Raw genomic sequence first — 19,691 nt, 5'->3', positions numbered from 1 at the left:
TTGACAAATTTACAGGCTCTGCTGTGACCTAGTTGAAAGGCTAACATTTTTAAAGTGCAAGTATTATTTTGTTTTCTTGTTTGTATGTTCTAGTATTCAAATAGTATATATTAGTTAAACTTGCAAGAAGAAAAAAAAATTAAACATCAATTTATGAAGCACTTTGTGAATAATAAACTAAGACTTACCTTGGCCATTGCTTCATGAGCATCAGGTGCATCCTCATCAGTTCTCATACTAACACTCTGAACCTCATCCAGTCTTTCTCCTTGGCATGATCCTAACTCATCAGTACCTATGTAACTCTCATCATCTGTCCTGGTTAGAGACTCCCCCTCATCTGTGCCCGGGTAGCTGTCAAAACAAAACATAATATGTATCTGCATATTTTTAATGGCTAGCTACCATTAATATGATAGAAATTTTCAATTATTAAAATAATTTTGAATCTTGATAATAATAAGCATGTGACTAAGTTGTAAAGTGCTTGGTTTCTGAGCTGAGTTGGAATCTAGTGAAAGCGGCATTTTGAATTTTAGATTTTATAAACACCCATAAATCCACCCAGCTGACATTATGTACAAATATAATAAATAAGTTATAGCTTTTATATAGCGCTACTTTCATGCTTATAGCATGCTCAGAGCGCTATGGTCCAATCTCATTTGTGGACCAGTGAGGTGGGGGTGGGGGTATCTTGGAGAAGGTTTTTTTGTGCTGCCTTTAGGCGCTCAGTAAACACAACTCTGCCTGAGTTGGGTGTTGAACCTTGAGCCCCCTTCACAGGTAGTCAAGCCAAGTTCAAGTGTACTTAGCCTCTCTTCCCACCAATAGAAAATCACAAAATTTAGATTTATTTTTTTTCCCAAACTGGGACTCAACCACTTAGAGCAGTGGACGCCAAGTGGGCAGAGGCTTCAGACATTGCCAGTGACAGATCTTGGAAACAGTTTGCTGCTCCATTTGGTGAACAGCACTGGAGGATTTAACTCGAAGTCTAAGCAAGATTTCCCTTGCTTACCCATCCTGTTCTGTATCACTGGTTGTTTGGCTGGAGTTGGCACTACTTTTTTGACGTCTAGCTCGCAGCTGTGCCAAAAACTCAGCCTCCTGCCTCATTCTCCAGTGTAAATCCTCTCTTCCCCATGAACCCATGTCAATATCTTCTGTACCTCCAGATCTTGACATGAGGTCTTCATCAAATTTGAAGTCTATAAAAGAAAAAGTCAAAAACACAAAGCTTACAAACAAATCACACATTTAATGTTAAGATGCAAGTCTTTTTATGAGGTGTCCTGAGAAAGTATTAATAATGTGTAACCCATAAGATAATTCTCAATTCTTTTTCCCTTTATGCATTATTAAGATGTATGTTGTTATTTGACATGCTATAGCATTTCCTAAAGTCATACTATACATCTCATCAGGCTGTGTTCCAGCAAAAATGGTAAATCTGTTTTACATGATTGAAATCCATTGTCAACATCATACAAACATGTTAAAGATCAAGAGTCAAGGGAACCAATTCTTGTTGTTATTCAATTCAAATCTGGAACCGTCATGTTCAATTTAGCTGTCACTTATTTCTCTTTAGATTTCAGTTCACCATGCAGTCATTAAGATAAAGTCCATTTAAGAATTTTTTTCACTTCCAGACCTTTGTTACAAAGAGTTGTTAATGTCATTTTTAAGAGCTTCTTTCATTGTGACAATGATCTTAATAATGGAAGGAGTCTGAATCAATTAAGTATAAATGTCATGTGCCAGCTTAAGTTATCAAGGGGCACATTACTCTCATCTTTATACATGACAGAACATTGACTGCTAAAGATTGTATGTAATGTTTCATTTTTCTTAAAAACTATTTTGTTAAAAATTTGCTGGAAAATATGAGAAATATAACCAATATTTCATAATATCATAGACTTACATGTAACAAGTATAAAAACCATTACCTTAGCAGCTTTAATCTATATTGAACTGAGTGAAGTATATTTTATATATCAAAATAATTTTGAATATATATTTAGAGTGAAAATAATATTTATAATGTATTTTAAGCTGATAGCCTGATATATAATAAACTATAGAACTCTGCTACATTTTATGAATAAGTATAACTTAAATCTTCCATCAATGAAATATGATCTAAAGTCACTATTAAGTCTATTCTTTGTTTTTTATGTTTAGACATATCACAATGTTATTTTAATAAAGGCAAGCCATAAGCAGTTGTAATCTCATCAAAATGATCATGCTTTTGAAAAAGAACTAAGTGCATGTCCGAGAATTTCATTTGAAAAAAATAAAATCTGAAAACAAAATAGGAAAACAAACTTCATTACTTCATTTAAATTCAAAATTGACTAGAGTTTTATTTTATTTTTTAATTTCAAATAGTATGATGTAGAAGACTAGACATAAATGAAAACTCAGGGGGAAAAAAAGAAAAATTTTGCAATTTTTTTTTTTTTAGATCAACTGTTGTTTGTTCACTTATTTTTTTTAATCATGAATTTTTATAAAATTGGATGACAAAATGAAAACAACACTTGTTTTCAATAAAAATATTTCAATCAAGTGTAAACAAAAATCCATAAAAGAAATGTTTTGATACTTTAAGAAATGCACTGTTAAACTTTAAAAAAAAAATTTGACACTTATGAATTAGATCTAGAGAAAGTGCAAATAAACAACTCCCTGTAACTAATAGATCTCAATTAGTTGGCAAAAGTTCTTAATGTCTATTACCTGACTTGTTTGGCTAAGATAAATAAAAATGTTAATAGAATTGCTAACCATTAAATTTACTCTGCAGCCTGTCTTCATCTTCATCACTTCCATCATCTGAAATATAAGTAGAGGCTAGTTAGACATTGCCTTGTCATTGATTAGTTCTAAAATATCTTCAACTATAATATAAGTAGAGGCTTGTAAAACACTGCCTAGTCAGTGATAAGTTCTAAACTATCTTCAATTATAATACAAGTAGAGGCTAGTTAGACACTGCCTTGTCATTGATTATTTCTAAAATAATCAACTTTAATACAAATAGATGCTGGTAAAACACCGCTTAGTAATTGACTATTTCTAAAATATCTTCAACTATAATAGTAATAATAATAAAAATATCTGATAGCCTTAACTTATGAAATACTTAATTAAAAAGTAACACACCTCCTAGCTACATATACTTTTAAAAAGTAACACACCTCCTAGCTACATATACTTTTAAAAAGTAACACACCTCCTAGCTACATATACTCCCACAAGAAGTACAAGTAGCAATCACCTCATTTAATGACAAACAGATGAGAAAAGTCTGTCTTTGAATCATATATACATTTCTTAAAAAAGAAGTTCATTGTGTCATAAGCAGTAGGCCTACCTACCATGTAAAATGTCTGCAATTATTCTCAACTTATATTAAAAACCTCAGAACAGCACTTACAAAGCTCAACAACAACAGCAAAAAAACTGTTATTCAATGGATACCAGTGCATACACTAGAAGGAAATGAGAAGGCTGACACACTCGCCAAGAGTGGGAAAACTAACTCACAAATAAACTCTGCACTCTATCCAGAAGAATTGAAGAAATTAATTGTTAATAAAATAAATGAGAAATGGACAAGCTATCATCCAAATCACAAGAAAGATGATGCTTACTATAAGCTATCCCAACAAGACCAACGTCTAATCTTTCGACTCAGGACTGGACACAACAGAATGCGACAATACATGTACCAGAAGCTCAAAATTGGAACCAGTGAAATCTGCCCATGTGGAGTATCACCAGAGAATGCCGACCACATCCTCCAAAACTGCTCTCTTTACCAAGAGGCCCGTATAAGACACTGGCCCCAAAACACCCCAATAGAAAGAAAACTATATGGAGAGCTCCTTGATTTAGAAACCACTGCGCAGTTCATCTCATGTATTGGTCTAGTCATGTATTGGTCTAGTCATCTGAACACTCCAACATAACAATGAGAATGAAGAAGAAGAAGAACATCTCAACTTGTAGTGATTATGCAAACAAATTTTACAAATAAAAAATGAAAACAAAAACACTGAAATGTGAAAACTATAGATGCTTGCAGATTATGTGTTACTAGAAATTAAATGAAACAATAATAGTAATTGGCTCAAAGCATATTGATTTTTTGTTTTAGCACAATATTGGTGCAAAAACACCTCACAAACATATAGGGGGTCCTGAACCTATAACTAAGAAGATTTTTATGACCAGCCAAAGAGTGTAGTCGTAGCCTATCAGCTGAAGACTTTTCACATTGAATTTATGTTTCTCATTGAACATGGCTATATTCTATTTATTTCATATAGTTTATAAATGTATTTTCATTGCTCTGAAATAAATGTTTTTCTTTTTCAAGATTTTTTATTTATTTATTCAGTATACAAGTATGTGATTGTATTTCATCCAATAGTTTATATCCTTGGGCCAAGTTTTTATTTCACAATTAAAACTGGAAATTAATTAGAAATTTGTAGTTTTTATTACCAATAAAAAAAATTTACAACAAATTTATAGTTATGCTTGAGACCAAAAAATAATTATATAGGCAATGTAATATATTAGACCTAATATTTTGACAATTAAGGAATAGTTAGCACTATAGGTTATTATGAACAATGTATTTGGTTTTGTTTTTAATGGGCATAAATTTTGTTTGCCTTTTTTTTTTTTTAAATTAAACTTCTCATGTTTGACATTTCAATTTTATTTCCATTAACATTTAAGATTTTTCTATTAATAGTCTTATAGTTGTTTTATTTCCATAACATGACATCTTTCAAATTTACTTTTCAATTCCATTAGATGTATGATCTATAAGAAAATTATTCAATGCACAAAAGCTTAAAGAAATATTAATCAACTTTAAAATTAAAAGTAAAAAATTTTATGACAGACTACTTTTAGCACTAATAGTATGTTTTCTATAAAAATCAATAAATTTTTAGTCCTATTGATTTGATACAATTGTTAGATGTAAGTAATTTGTTGCCAGCTCTAATGAATAGAATTTTGTTCTCACTCTATCTGAGAATGAAAAAAAATTTTCAATAGATTGAACATTAAATACAATATGTCTAAGTCTGCCTATTTAATTACAAAATAATTTTAGAAAGAAAGGAAGAATGAAATCTCTTTTATCTCCTGAGAGAACAACATCACAGTATCATGGCACTAGAACATGTCTCTGCAACATGACACTACAACTTGATAACACAACTTGACACTATGTTCCTTAACATCACCACACTTTGTCACAGACAAGAATGACAAAAGTGCTCCCACTGTATACATGCAATTGTGCTAACCCTGCCTCCCTCTTCTCCCCTATAACCCACCCTGCCAACTTAAAACAATCCCTTTTTTTTCCATGTGTAACACTCTTTTGTTTATAAATCTATTAAATAAAGGTTGTGAAACTTCTTATATAGACAGATGGAGAGCCAGACTTTCTTGAAATGGAAAGGTCGACATATTATCTTAAAACTGTTCTCTTCTAGACATCTTGTCAGTAGGGCAGGTTGTTGTTGTTCAATCCTCGATTTGTAGCTTCAAATAGCTAGTGCAACTAAACTTATGTTAACATACTAAATTCTTACTGAACAGACTTCTTTTTCAACAAACTTGAATAGCCTATAACTTTTAAATGTACATTCCACTTGAAATGTAATACAATATGAACACAAGTAAAATGATAATTGAAACAAAATCTCACAACAAATACATGTCTTTACTTTATTGCCTCATGTATCTTGAAAAAGACAACCTTTAAACTTTGACACCTGACCATTAATTCACTTCAATTACCGCCAGACTACCTGGTGGTTTCACCAGAAACTCTTCAATCAACCCAAAATAAACCATCCACACCCCTTTCCACATGGTTACATCAGCAACCCACACATACACCCCCCTACACTCCATACACAGGTTTAAAGAGCAGACTGTAAGGCTAACTGAGACAACAAATATCTTGGTCAGTTGTTGGTCTACTGACTACCATTTATGGAAATGAGCCAAATAAAAAGTGGATTTCAAGATGTGTTTGTAAAGATTTGAAGGTTAACTCTAGGATAAAATGCTGCCCAGCTTACCAGAATGGAGCTCCTTCACAAGAGAAGACATGGCATTTGTGACAGAGTCTGCTGCCATAAGGAGATCATTGCGTAACGTCCTAGTCATCACAGCTGTTGAAGAAGGTTGGATGGTGAACGCCTGTTTCACGTCGCCACCTAAACCAGTCAGACTGAGTTCGGCAGACGAAGAGGGAGCTGAAAACAAAGGACTTGCTGAAACATTTACAACATGACAGATCTATTGATTCACTCCTTATCATTTATCTTACAACATGACAGATCTATTGATTCACTCCTTATCATTTATCTTACAACATGAAAGATCTATAGATTCACTCCTTATCATTTATCTTACAACATGAAAGATCTATAGATTCACTCCTTATCATTTATCTTACAACATGAAAGATCTATAGATTCACTCCTTATCATTTATCTTACAACATGAAAGATCTATAGATTCACTCCTTATCATTTATCTTACAACATGAAAGATCTATAGATTCATTCCTTATAATTTATCTTACAACATGAAAGATCTATAGATTCACTCCTTATCATTTATCTTACAACATGACAGATCTACAGATTCACTCCATATAATTTATCTTACAACATGACTGATCTATTAATTCACTCCATATCATTTATCTTACAACATGACAGATCTATAGATTCACTCCCTATCTGTAGTTTTCACCATTTATGTTTTGCGTGAAATAGGATTATTAATTTTCACATTTAACAATATGTTTGTAAGTATATAATTTTAAGTATGCTAGGACATTTATATGGTATGGCTGGACTAGCATTGGTGTCCTGTAGAATCTGACAATCCAATTACTTTCATACATTTTATCTTCCTAAAAGTTACTTTTTTCTACATGAATAATGAAAGATTTTTGTTAAAGTACACCAGAAAAAGATTTTACTGACTTTTAGTTCCAAGCAAGGCTACAATAATTTACAAACCTGGAGAGGTAGTTGACCTATTGACCAATGCTGCAGCGAATGTTGGCGATAGACCACTCCGTGACCTTGGCGAGCTATTGGGTGTGGATCTAGGTGATGTTGGGTGGTTCTGTTGTTCAAAATAGATGTATTTGTTGTTGTTATTTTTTTTTTTTTTATGAATAAAACAATATTGATACATCTCATTTTAAACCTTCATTCAAAACGTGATTAAACAATGAAATAGTTGTCTGCGACAGAGATAGAAAATAATACAAATCTACAAATCAATTTGTAACACTAGTAGATAATGAGAGAGAGAGAGAAAGATGTAACACTAGTAGATAATGAGAGAGTGAAAGATGTAACACTAGTAGATAATGAGATAGAGTGAAAGATGTAATACTAGTAGATAATGAGAGTGAAAGATGTAATACTAGTAGATAATGAGAGAGAGTGAAAGATGTAATACTAGTAGATAATGAGAGTGAAAGATGTAATACTAGTAGATAATAAGAGAGAGAGTGTGAAAGATGTAACACTTTTAGATAATGAGAGAGAGTGAAAGATGTAACACTAGTAGATAATGAGAGAGAGTGTGAAAGATGTAACACTTTTAGATAATGAGAGAGAGAGAGTGTGAAAGATGTAACACTTTTAGATAATGAGAGAGAGTGAAAGATGTAACACTAGTAGATAATGAGAGAGAGAGTGAAAGATGTAACACTAGTAGATAATGAGAGAGAGAGAGTGAAAGATGTAACACTAGTAGATAAAAAGAGAGAGAGAGTGAAAGATGTAACACTAGTAGATAATGAGAGAGAGAGAGAGAGAGAGTGAAAGATGTAACACAAGTAGATAAAAAGAGAGAGAGAGTGAAAGATGTAACACTAGTAGATAATGAGAGAGATAGAGAGTGAAAGATGTAATACTAGAAGGTAATGAGAGAGAGAGAAAGATGTAATACTAGTAGATAATGAGAGAGAGAGAAAGATGTAATACTAGTAGATAATGAGAGAGAGTGAAAGATGTAATACTAGTAGATAATGAGAGAGAGTGAAAGATGTAATACTAGTAGATAATGAGAGAAAGAGAAAGATGTAATACTAGTAGATAATGAGAGAGAGAGAAAGATGTAATACTAGTAGATAATGAGAGAGAGAGAAAGATGTAATACTAGTAGATAATGAGAGAGAGAGAAAGATGTAATACTAGTAGATAATGAGAGAGAGAGAAAGATGTAATACTAGTAGATAATGAGAGAGAGAGAAAGATGTAATAGGGCCTACTAGAAGATAATGAGAGAGAGAGAGAGTGAAAAGTGTAAAACTAATAGATAATGAGAGAGTTTGAATGCCAGATGTAAACTCACTTTCAAAAGCTTCATTAATGTTTCCAACTGAACCATCAGGTCCTTCCTGCTCTCCTGCAGGGCCTGCATTCTAGCCTCAAGTTCGTCCTTCCTTTGACGTAGCAGCCTTAGCTCTGCCAAGAGAGTAGGGTTGTACTGGCTCGTATCGCCACCTTCCTGGGCGAAAGCTTCCTGCTCCAACCTCAACCTCTGGATCTCCCGCATGATTTCTCTGTAAGAAAACAAAACACACACATACATACGTAGGGAGATAAAAGACCAGTTTGATTATCATTTTTCTCTCTTTGTGAGTCTTTTCTAACATGTGTCAGTAATTGTTGAACCCATATCTGTCAGTACCGGTACGTCCATTGTCCATCCTCTTTCATCCTTTTCTATTTTTGTTTGACAAGCCTACATCAACTGATACCAATCGTGACGTCAGACCTGTGACGTGGCAACGAGCTATTGGTCCAAACCCCCCACAGGTTGCGACGTCGCAGGCCAGTGCTGAGACCATACCGATAGGTCATGCATCACCTCACTCCGTCTGTCTCTCTGGTACAAAACAAACAACAACAACTGTGTGGCGGCCTTTCTCCCACTTCCCGTACTCGGATCAAAGTGAAACTTTACATAATTATTTCATTGTTGATGACAAGACATGAATCAAGCAAAAAATTAACCAATTAGTTAATCAATTAGTCGCAATTAATTAATTGTTTTATATGGAAAATGTACTAAGCTAACAGGAGATACGCCTTGCAATAGTTAGAGATATGGCAGCGACTGGACATTGCTCCCAACAATAAGCAAAGCGCGAATGTTGTGACCCTTCTCAACGAGACAGAAGAATCGTAGAAGTCGCAAAACCAGGACAGTAACTAACGCCATTGTGTTATCAGTAGGCATGACTTGACGAGTTTAATCCAAAACAGTAGTCAACGAAATTTACTATTTACTATTAAGATGACAAAATACATGTTCTGATTTGAGAGATTTGAATAGTAGGCCTCATTCAGAGTAGGCCTCATTTAGAGTAGGCTACATTTGAAAGGGTCAACTGATAAACGGACAACAACCCTATATGGTATTGAATGTACTTGGTTAAATTTTAAGTCATTAAAAATGAATCTTATCTTCTTATCTTATATAATACAGATGATTAAATCCCAAATAACTGTTTCAGTTTCACTCAATTTATATAAGCGTAGTTTTTAAAAAGTTTTTTTTATATTGAACGTGTCTCTTTTGTTCACTCGTTCCCTTTCCTTTCTCTTTTCTCTCTTCTCTATCTCTATTTCTTACGTTCTCCTTTTTCTATACCGCACTTTTTTCTTTTACATTGTGTGTCTCTCTATTTCTGCCACATGTCACTTTGTATGTCTCTCTATTTCTGCCACATGTCACTTTGTGTGTCTCTCTATTTCTGCCACATGTCACTTTGTGTGTGTCTCTATTTCTGCCACATGTCACTTTGTGTGTCTCTCTATTTCTGTCACTTTGTGTGTGTCTCTATTTCTGCCACATGTCACTTTGTGTGTGTCTCTATTTCTGTCACATGTCACTTTGTGTGTCTCTCTATTTCTGTCACTTTGTGTGTGTCTCTATTTCTGCCACATGTCACTTTGTATGTCTCTCTATTTCTGACACATGTCACTTTGTATGTCTCTCTATTTCTGCCACATGTCACTTTGTGTGTGTCTCTATTTCTGCCACATGTCACTTTGTGTGTCTCTCTATTTCTGCCACATGTCACTTTGTGTGTGTCTCTATTTCTGCCACATGTCACTTTGTGTGTCTCTCTATTTCTGCCACATGTCACTTTGTGTGTGTCTCTATTTCTGTCACATGTCACTTTGTGTGTCTCTCTATTTCTGTCACTTTGTGTGTGTCTCTATTTCTGCCACATGTCACTTTGTGTGTGTCTCTATTTCTGCCACATGTCACTTTGTGTGTCTCTCTATTTCTGCCACATGTCACTTTGTATGTCTCTCTATTTCTGTCACATGTCACTTTGTGTGTCTCTCTATTTCTGTCACTTTGTGTGTGTCTCTATTTCTGCCACATGTCACTTTGTGTGTGTCTCTATTTCTGCCACATGTCACTTTGTGTGTCTCTCTATTTCTGCCACATGTCACTTTGTGTGTGTCTCTATTTCTGCCACATGTCACTTTGTGTGTCTCTCTATTTCTGTCACTTTGTGTGTGTCTCTATTTCTGCCACATGTCACTTTGTGTGTGTCTCTATTTCTGCCACATGTCACTTTGTGTGTCTCTCTATTTCTGTCACTTTGTGTGTGTCTCTATTTCTGCCACATGTCACTTTGTGTGTGTCTCTATTTCTGCCACATGTCACTTTGTGTGTCTCTCTATTTCTGTCACTTTGTGTGTGTCTCTATTTCTGCCACATGTCACTTTGTGTGTGTCTCTATTTCTGCCACATGTCACTTTGTGTGTCTCTCTATTTCTGCCACATGTCACTTTGTGTGTCTCTCTATTTCTGCCACATGTCACTTTGTGTCTGGTTTCCTCTTTCGTTTATGACTAACAATGTACATATCACTTATATATAAGTCTATGGTGTCGATTCCAATATGAATTTATTTTTTCAAATTGGCCTGATTATCCTAACAGCTGAAAAAACACAATGCAACAATAACACATGGTAATGTTATACTATTAAAGGAGCACTTATGAGGGAACAGCTTTATAAGCGGCTCTTCTTATTAATTGGACAGTTCATCATTCGAATCGACCTCATTAGTGTCGTTAAAGCCATCCCAGAACATGGCGTGATGCAGCAAACAGTAGGTCGTGACTTGTACGTCTCTCTCGAGGAAGACATTTTCATCTCAGTTTATCTCTTCATTGTTTGGTCTTCTCCCCCCCCCCCCTCTCTTCTCTCCAGTAGTTGGGGTGTATGCCAATTAGCTAATAGCCAATGCGAAACTGTTGACATACAACAGCATCAATAGTTGATTAGGCTCAGCCACAGCCCAACAAGCCCCGTAGGCTTCCAATGTGGTCCTAGCGACCTGTGCCCAGTACAGCTTAGTGTCGGATAGCTCAAGGCCGCCTCAGTGATTAGAAATTAACGGGTGCGTTATAACAATCATCAATTCTAATAGTATCATTTACTTATAGTCTACTATAAAACCGTGTTTCAGTGGTGACCTCTCTAAACTACATAGAAGACGAACAACTTCTAATTTCCCTATTTTGTGAAAACGTCTGTTATGATATGTCTAATAATAATTCGGAATATTGTATGGAAAGCAGGCGTCATGCGTAAACTGTGGGGAAATCTGCAAGTATAACATAAGCTTCCAAGTAAAATTAAAAAGGCATTCTTTGTTAGTAATCTCTCTACGCCTTTAGGATTGTGAACATTGAAAGAAGGATTCAAGAAAACTACTGGGTATCCGACACCAAGTTAAATAAAACACATAAGTTTGTACTCTTTACAAGTTAAATAAAACACATAAGTTTGTACTCCTTACAAGTTAAATAAAACACATGTTTGTATTTACAAGTTAAATAAACACATAAGTTTGTACTCTTTACAAGTTAAATAAACACATAAGTTTGTACTCCTTACAAGTTAAATAAAACACATAAGTTTGTATTTACAAGTTAAATAAACACATAAGTTTGTACTCTTTACAAGTTAAATAAAACACATAAGTTTGTACTCCTTACAAGTTAAATAAAACACATGTTTGTATTTACAAGTTAAATAAACACATAAGTTTGTACTCTTTACAAGTTAAATAAAACACATAAGTTTGTACTCTTTACAAGTTAAATAAAACACATAAGTTTGTACTCCTTACAAGTTAAATAAAACACATAAGTTTGTACTCCTTACAAGTTAAATAAAACACATGTTTGTATTTACAAGTTAAATAAACACATAAGTTTGTACTCTTTACAAGTTAAATAAAACACATAAGTTTGTACTCTTTACAAGTTAAATAAAACACATAAGTTTGTACTCCTTACAAGTTAAATAAAACACATAAGTTTGTACTCTTTACAAGTTAAATAAAACACATAAGTTTGTACTCTTTACAAGTTAAATAAAACACATAAGTTTGTACTCTTTACAAGTTAAATAAAACACATAAGTTTGTACTCTTTACAAGTTAACACTCTAGTAGTCTGGCTGGCCAAAAAAAGAGGAACTCTTCAATACTATGAAGGGAAATGACTTGAAAAGTTTAACGTTCCATACTGTTTTTCTTCTACATGTTTCGGATGTTCCTTCAGATTTGAATTACACCCTGCAGATGATGGCAGCGGGTAAGGTTCGAACCATGGTCCATCGTGACCATGGTACGACAGTCCAGAGCTCATACCACACGACCAGGTAGTCATAAAAATAGATGTGACATTCAACGAACTACTTGCTGCCAAGTTTGAGATAGTAGGAGATTATCTGATCCGTTAGTCAAGTACATTTGTTTTTAAAGTCTAGAATTTAGTGTCCAAAGTGGAGCTGATCACACTAGCATAGCCTGGTACACCAATCTCCCGTCATCTTTTTGTAAACATTAGGACCTGTATAGTAACACTTTCATTCCACCAGTTCCCTTTAGGTTCTCTATTCACTCTGTCCACCAGTTCCCTTTAGGTTCTCTATTCACTCTTTCCACCAGTTCCCTTTAGGTTCTCTATTCACTCTGTCCACCAGTTCCCTTTAGGTTCATTACTCACTCTGTCCACCAGTTCCCTTTAGGTTCTCTATTCACTCTGTCCACCAGTTCCCTTTAGGTTCTCTATTCACTCTGTCCACCAGTTCCCTTTAGGTTCTCTATTCACTCTGTCCACCAGTTCCCTTTAGGTTCTCTATTCACTCTGTCCACCAGATCCCTTTAGGTTCTCTATTCACTCTGTCCACCAGTTCCCTTTAGGTTCTCTATTCACTCTGTCCACCAGTTCCCTTTAGGTTCTCTATTCACTCTGTCCACCAGTTCTCTTTAGGTTCCCTATTCACTCTGTCCACCAGTTCCCTTTAGGTTCTCTATTCACTCTGTCCACCAGTTCCCTTTAGGTTCCCTATTCACTCTGTCCACCAGATCCCTTTAGGTTCTCTATTCACTCTGTCCACCAGTTCCCTTTAGGTTCCCTATTCACTCTGTCCACCAGATCCCTTTAGGTTCTCTATTCACTCTGTACACCAGTTCTCTTTAGGGTCCCTATTCACTCTGTCCACCAGATCCCTTTAGGTTCCCTATTCACTCTGTCCACCAGTTCCCTTTAGGTTCCCTATTCACTCTGTCCACCAGTCCCTTTAGGTTCCCTATTCACTCTGTCCACCAGATTCCTTTTAGGTTCTCTATTCACTCTGTCCTGTCATTGGGTGGACTCAAGCACGAAAGTTAAATCCAGCGAGCTGTCAACAAGATTTGAATGACAGGAGATAAAACTATTTGTAGCTTGTTGTTTTCTGTCCCAGTTACAAGTCTCAATATTTACTCAATCAGTAGGACTGGGACTTTGTGTTCTAGCGAGAATGTGTGCGTGTGTTAGTAGATTGTGTGCTCGTAATGACTAGTTTGTTTTTAAGTAAGAGATTATCTCAAGATGGAAAAGGGGGGATAATGTGGACATTTTTAAAAAGTCTGATTTTCGAATCAATACCAGAGAGGTCAAAGGTCGATAGTATCAAGCTGCATGAGGAGCTGGGAAGTCTGAACTATGAGTGAGTTGACCTACTGGCCAATGTTTCAACTCAAAACCTTCGATCAATATTGAATAAAGAGGCTACTACAGCCTTCAACTTATAATGACCTGTCCGCCTTAAACTTGCAATGACCTGTCCGCACTTGTTTTAATGTTTTAAGCGTCAACATTAAGTATCGGAAGATGACCAATGACATGAACTTGAGAAGGAAGTACAACGTCTGTCCCTACAAAATCTGAACCGAAGAATAAACAAATAGAACATGCGTCACATAATGACCAAGTGATATTACAGGGTTTATGTGAGTGGGTACGACTGGTATCTGGAAATTTAGGCACCGGATAATTAGGCACCGGATATTTAGGCACCCGGATATTTAGGCACCCGGAAATTTAGGCACCCGGATATTTAGGCACCCGGAAATTTAGGCACCCGGATATTTAGGCACCCGGAAATTTAGGCACCCGGATAATTAGGCACCCGGAAATTTAGGCACCGGATAATTAGGCACTTTTTGACAAGGCGGAAAATTAGGCACCGGATAATTAGGCACTCTTTAATTAGCGACCTTAATTTTGAAAGTAGTTTTAAAATGTTAACGTATATGTTATCCTTAGACTATGGGCTATTGGTGACGTTATCAAAAAAAATAGCAACTATAACGATTCTAACTGAATTTTCATGATATAAAAGAAAAACTGACAAAACGAGGAAAAAAATGACAATCGTGAGAATGTGTGGAAAAAATGACTCCGGATTAATAGTCATTACAAAATATAGACCTCACAGGATTCAGGGAAGGGGAGGTAGAGTTGATTCTCTTCTTATTGCTTCCTGACCTTAGCCCTTCCCCCTCTACGCACTCCCACTAAAGGGAGAGGATTTGTCGCGGGTAGATGTTGAACTAGGTCGTGAAAATGACGCAATGAGTCTCAAGGCTACACACTGGAGTACAGGGCAGGGTACAGCATTGAACATAACTGCTAAAATGGAAGTCTGGAGAAAATTGTCTTCTTATAATGGGAATGGAAATGAGCAGGGTGGATTTGCGCGCGTTACTTATAGGAATTAAATATGTTGATAAACTAAAGTAGTATACATATTGTAATAACTTAAGTGAGGCAACTCAACGAGGACATTGACGTTTATTTACACTAAGACATGACAAACACAAAGGACATCTGCCTTGGGTACAGCATCTCCATATTGGCTCTCTACTTGGGCGGAAATCGTTAGTCTCTTATGTCAACATCCGACGTGTCTGGTCACTGATAGTGCGCACCTTCTTTCTGCACTATCTTGGATGGCGGTGCGCATGGCAAAGTCATAACATTGCCCCCGTCTTAGCACTTTTCGTCCCGAAAAGAAACACTGCAGCTGAGGTTTGACAGTTCAGGTGGAGGTCGATCAGTGGGAGCCACAGGCGGCAGGGAGCGTGTTCCCCACGAGGCCATCCGCATTGTTTTCTTCCAGTGCCGCTTTCTCTTTCTCCAGTTGACCAGGCTGTTGTTGCGATAATGACGTGGCCGTTTGCCACACAAAGAGATAGGGTCGAGCACTGTTTACTTCAGCACAGCCGTTGATCGGACACGCTGTCTCAGCAGACCTTCCCGACAGACGCCTCTCAAGGGAGCTTCAGGTTCGCTTGCAGCCACGTTGCAAGCAAAGTCCAATGCACCGAAGTCATCCTCAGACAACACTCTTACGTCCAGAAGATAGGTCTCTTCAGGTTCAAGTGGAAAATGTCTTTCTCTTGACAGCTCAGATTTAGAGTGATTTGATTGACATTCATCTATGCCAATGTCGATGATGATGGTAGAAGTACATATGCGCTGTTGGTGGTTTTCTTGGCATCTAAATTCTATGTGTGAAGCGCCGCACGTACAGTTCATGCTAAACTTCTGGATGCTGTTGTCAAGCTTCGAATTTCCCTCGTGAGCACCGGCAGATAGGCAGAGGTCTTTAAAGTCCACAGCAACAGGCTCGAACGCAGACCCAACGTTGTCTTGATCTGTCCGGCTCATTGAGGTATTGGTAACAGGTACAACAGGAACAAACGCTTCAGGCACATAACAGACTTCAGTTAAGGTACTGGTAACAGGTACAACAGGAACAAACGCTTCAGGCACATAACAGACTTCAGTTAAGGTACTGGTAACAGGTACAACAGGAACAAATACTTCATTTGTCTCTTTCCATTTGACTCGGTACATCTCGTTGAGATTATCACAGCAATCGCCATCACGTTTCTCGTCTTGAAAGTCACAACCACAAGACTTGCCCACAACACAGACACAGACGGCGCTCAAATCCCCAGCGTCTCCGTCACCACTGTTTGTGCAACCACAGTCTTGACCACGCAACTTCTTGACCAACGAGTCTACAGGCAACTGCTCCTTTACCAACGAGTCTACCCTTTCTTTCATTCGAGACACCATTTTATCTACCTTGTTCCCCATACTGTTAATTTGTTCACACATTGCTTCATTTATCTTGCCAATAAGCTCATAAATCTCCGGTTCAATTTCAAATAAGTAGGTATCTGGATCTTCGTCTTCATCTATCAAGGCTTGCCGGAGACGAGTTGTAAGCACCTCCTTGGTACCACCAATTATCTCATATCGGTTACGAAGTTCCTTCCTCAGCTCTCTAACTGAGAGTTGGTCTAATCGTTTCAAAGCTGCCATTGTAAATCCTACCTCCTCTTGTTGAGTTGCCTATAATCCCACTTCTGACAACCAATTGTAATAACTTAAGTGAGGCAACTCAACGAGGACATAGACGTTTATTTACATGGAGACATGACAAACACAAAGGACATCTGCCTTGGGTACAGCATCTCCATATTGGCTCTCTACTTGGGCGGAAATCGTTAGTCTCTTATGTCAACATCCGACTTGTCTGGTCACTGATAGTGCGCACCTTCTTTCTGCACTATCTTGGATGGCGGTGCGCATGGCAAAGTCATAACAATCCTATACTCTTAAGCGAGCAATTCTTGTATGTATGTATGTATGTATGTATATATATTTATATTTATATATATATATAAATTTTATTTCGAAAACGGCTCTAACGATTTTCTTTAAAAGTTCATGGTATGTGCATAATAGTGAGAAAAAAATTCTCAACTCATTGGCCACATCGGGAAAACTCGAGGTCGACCGTTATATCGGTTTGAAAATGCCTCATTATCGAAAAATTAGTTTTGGCTAGAATGTTTTATGAATGAAAATTTTCCATGACGTAAACGGGAAAAACGCTGCTTACGTCACTAGGCTTACCGCAGTACACTAAAATATTTCTTTGCAAACAATAACGAGTTCTAAAGAATCAATAGACCTAATTAAACATTTGCGCACCATCTTAATGTAGATTGATTTATTATAGAACTATGAAAGAAAAGTAATGAAATTAAATGTGCCGATATATGATTAGTTATTGTGTTTTAAGTGCTTAATAAGTTGTTTACACTTTAATTGTGTAGAGCGGTGTAGATACCTTTTACTTTGTTGTTTATTTTGCTGGTGACCTCCAGCTGTCTCGTTCTGAGGTTGCATGCAACCATGTGCTCTCTTCTATGTCAGCTAAGTCAAGTTTGCGCCATAAGCTGGTCTTTTAAGGGTTTCGGTGTTACGTCAACCACTTTTTAGCTCACCAAAAAAAACACTGCCTTTGGCATGCGTTCGTCTAAGATTCGTCTCCCATATAGGATACTGCTCTGTCCAGCGTAACTGTCGGACTTAAAGAATTCCCTCTATACAAAGGCCGCGGATACACATTTGAGACCAAAAGAAAATTTGCTGCCGAGGACAGACGCAGACGCTAAAAGAAAATCTTAATCGAGCATCGCGGACAATGGTTATGCTTGCCCTGGATGTGGCAAGATATGCAGGTCACAGCTGCAATCCTCATTAATTTTCGGACTCTAAGACAAGCCTTATTATTATTATTATTTTGCTGGTGAATTATTACCATGTGTTCATGCTTCAGTGTCTACCTCTCCTGTACCAAAACAAAGGAACTGGTCATAACACAGCTTCTCTACGCCTTACTTGCTCACACTAAACATGATATCCATCTAACGGTCAACGAGTTTGAGTACACTGCAGCCTCTTTTGATTTAACTATAAACCTCGGTAAAAAGCTTGGAGTTAGGGCCAGGAGAGATCTGAATGGATGGATGTGTAAAAGCAGGCCATAGTACCACAAGGATGGATGGATGGCAAAAGCCGGTATGAACTTCCTATAGTCCGACTGTCAGGCTGGGCAGGGCACGTATCCCGTATGGGTAACGAGCATATTGTTTGGCGTAACAGAGGTGCCCCACGGAAACGTTTCTTTAGAAAACTAATGCCATGATTTAAGTCTAATAAGAAAAAATGCGCCATTTTACTTTGTCACTAAGTGCATGTTTTACCCTATAACGTAGAGAAGTTACATTGCAAAGACTTTCTTCCAAGCCAATAATAGTAAGCCTACAATAGTTTTACGCAAAAGATAGATTGTAAAACTATAAGACGGACGTGAGCTGTAGTTTGTCTAGACTGTAGGAGGACTTAAAAGACTTTAAATTTAATCGACATGTACAATTAGGCCTACAATTAGAACTAACATAACACTAAAACAACTCTTCAGATTAGTAGTCTTTATCCGATCGTTCATTTTCGTAATTACAAGAATATTCCCAAAATGACTTCGGGTATATAACCTTCCGAAATTATTTAACAGAGCGAGGTTCGGCCACCTGGTACAAAAATATTCTCAAAATGACTTCGGGTATATATCCTTCCTTAACAAATTATTCATCCGAGCGAGGCTCGGTCACCTGATATTATTTTATAATAGCATTAATATCTATTATCAACACTCCTTCTTTTATATTGTTAATGGGTAACCCCTTTAGGAAGATCTATTGTGGGAGTGTATAGGTGTGTTACGTCCTTCAAATGTGGTCATTAACTTTTATTGAATTAATATGTAGATTTATGTAATATAATATTTATATAAATAGCAATGGAAATCGCAAAACGGCTAGAAATTACGATAAAATATAATGTTTTGAAAATTTTAAAAAAGTTTATGGAAAAGACAGATGAGTTAAAAATTTAAATATAATTTTTTTTTGGAATATTGGTCTCTTATTAATACTTATTCTGCTTATAGAAGATTGTTGATGTTCCAATTTAACCCCGCCTTCTCTATCATAAACCAAATATATTTACTACAATTTTCGAGAAGGTATGATTCCTCGATTCCTTTTGGGTTCAGTAGGCCTACCTTATACAATTATTTTTTTCTTCAGAATGAAAAAAAAAAAACGACAAAAAAGGTTTCATACACTCATTATTAAACACACACACACATATTAAAAAAACAAAAAAAAAAAAAAACACTCGTTTCCCTAACTTTCAAAACTGCCAATGAAATTTAACTATCTTCATTTCCCTTATATATATTATTATTTTTATTACTGTTCTTATTATTATGATGGTTTTAACAGAAATGTGTCTACCAAAGTTTTTGGAAGGCCTCTAAAATATAATCCCCATACTTCCATTTGAACACCTTTGTGTTTCCATACCCTT

The 19,691-nt window shown here is 36.3% G+C and overlaps 1 protein-coding gene across 2 annotated transcripts in view; it reads right to left on the bottom strand.

Moving 5' to 3' along the window:
• The window catches only part of LOC106061840 (dystrobrevin beta-like), a 161,790-nt gene that overhangs the window by 4,077 nt on the left and 138,022 nt on the right, over positions 1 to 19,691 (bottom strand). For both annotated transcript variants that reach the window (XM_056028843.1, XM_056028844.1), the window contains 6 exons: positions 8,437 to 8,647; positions 7,086 to 7,194; positions 6,132 to 6,308; positions 2,800 to 2,847; positions 1,022 to 1,211; positions 189 to 354 (listed from right to left, as the gene is read on the bottom strand). In XM_056028843.1, coding sequence (XP_055884818.1) covers positions 189 to 354; positions 1,022 to 1,211; positions 2,800 to 2,847; positions 6,132 to 6,308; positions 7,086 to 7,194; positions 8,437 to 8,647 — 901 coding nt within the window. The remainder of the gene's footprint in view (positions 1 to 188; positions 355 to 1,021; positions 1,212 to 2,799; positions 2,848 to 6,131; positions 6,309 to 7,085; positions 7,195 to 8,436; positions 8,648 to 19,691) is intronic.

Source organism: Biomphalaria glabrata, chromosome 5 (genome assembly GCF_947242115.1).
Source record: "Biomphalaria glabrata chromosome 5, xgBioGlab47.1, whole genome shotgun sequence".
Lineage (NCBI taxonomy): Eukaryota > Metazoa > Mollusca > Gastropoda > Planorbidae > Biomphalaria > Biomphalaria glabrata.
This window is presented reverse-complemented; position numbering and strand designations above follow the sequence as displayed.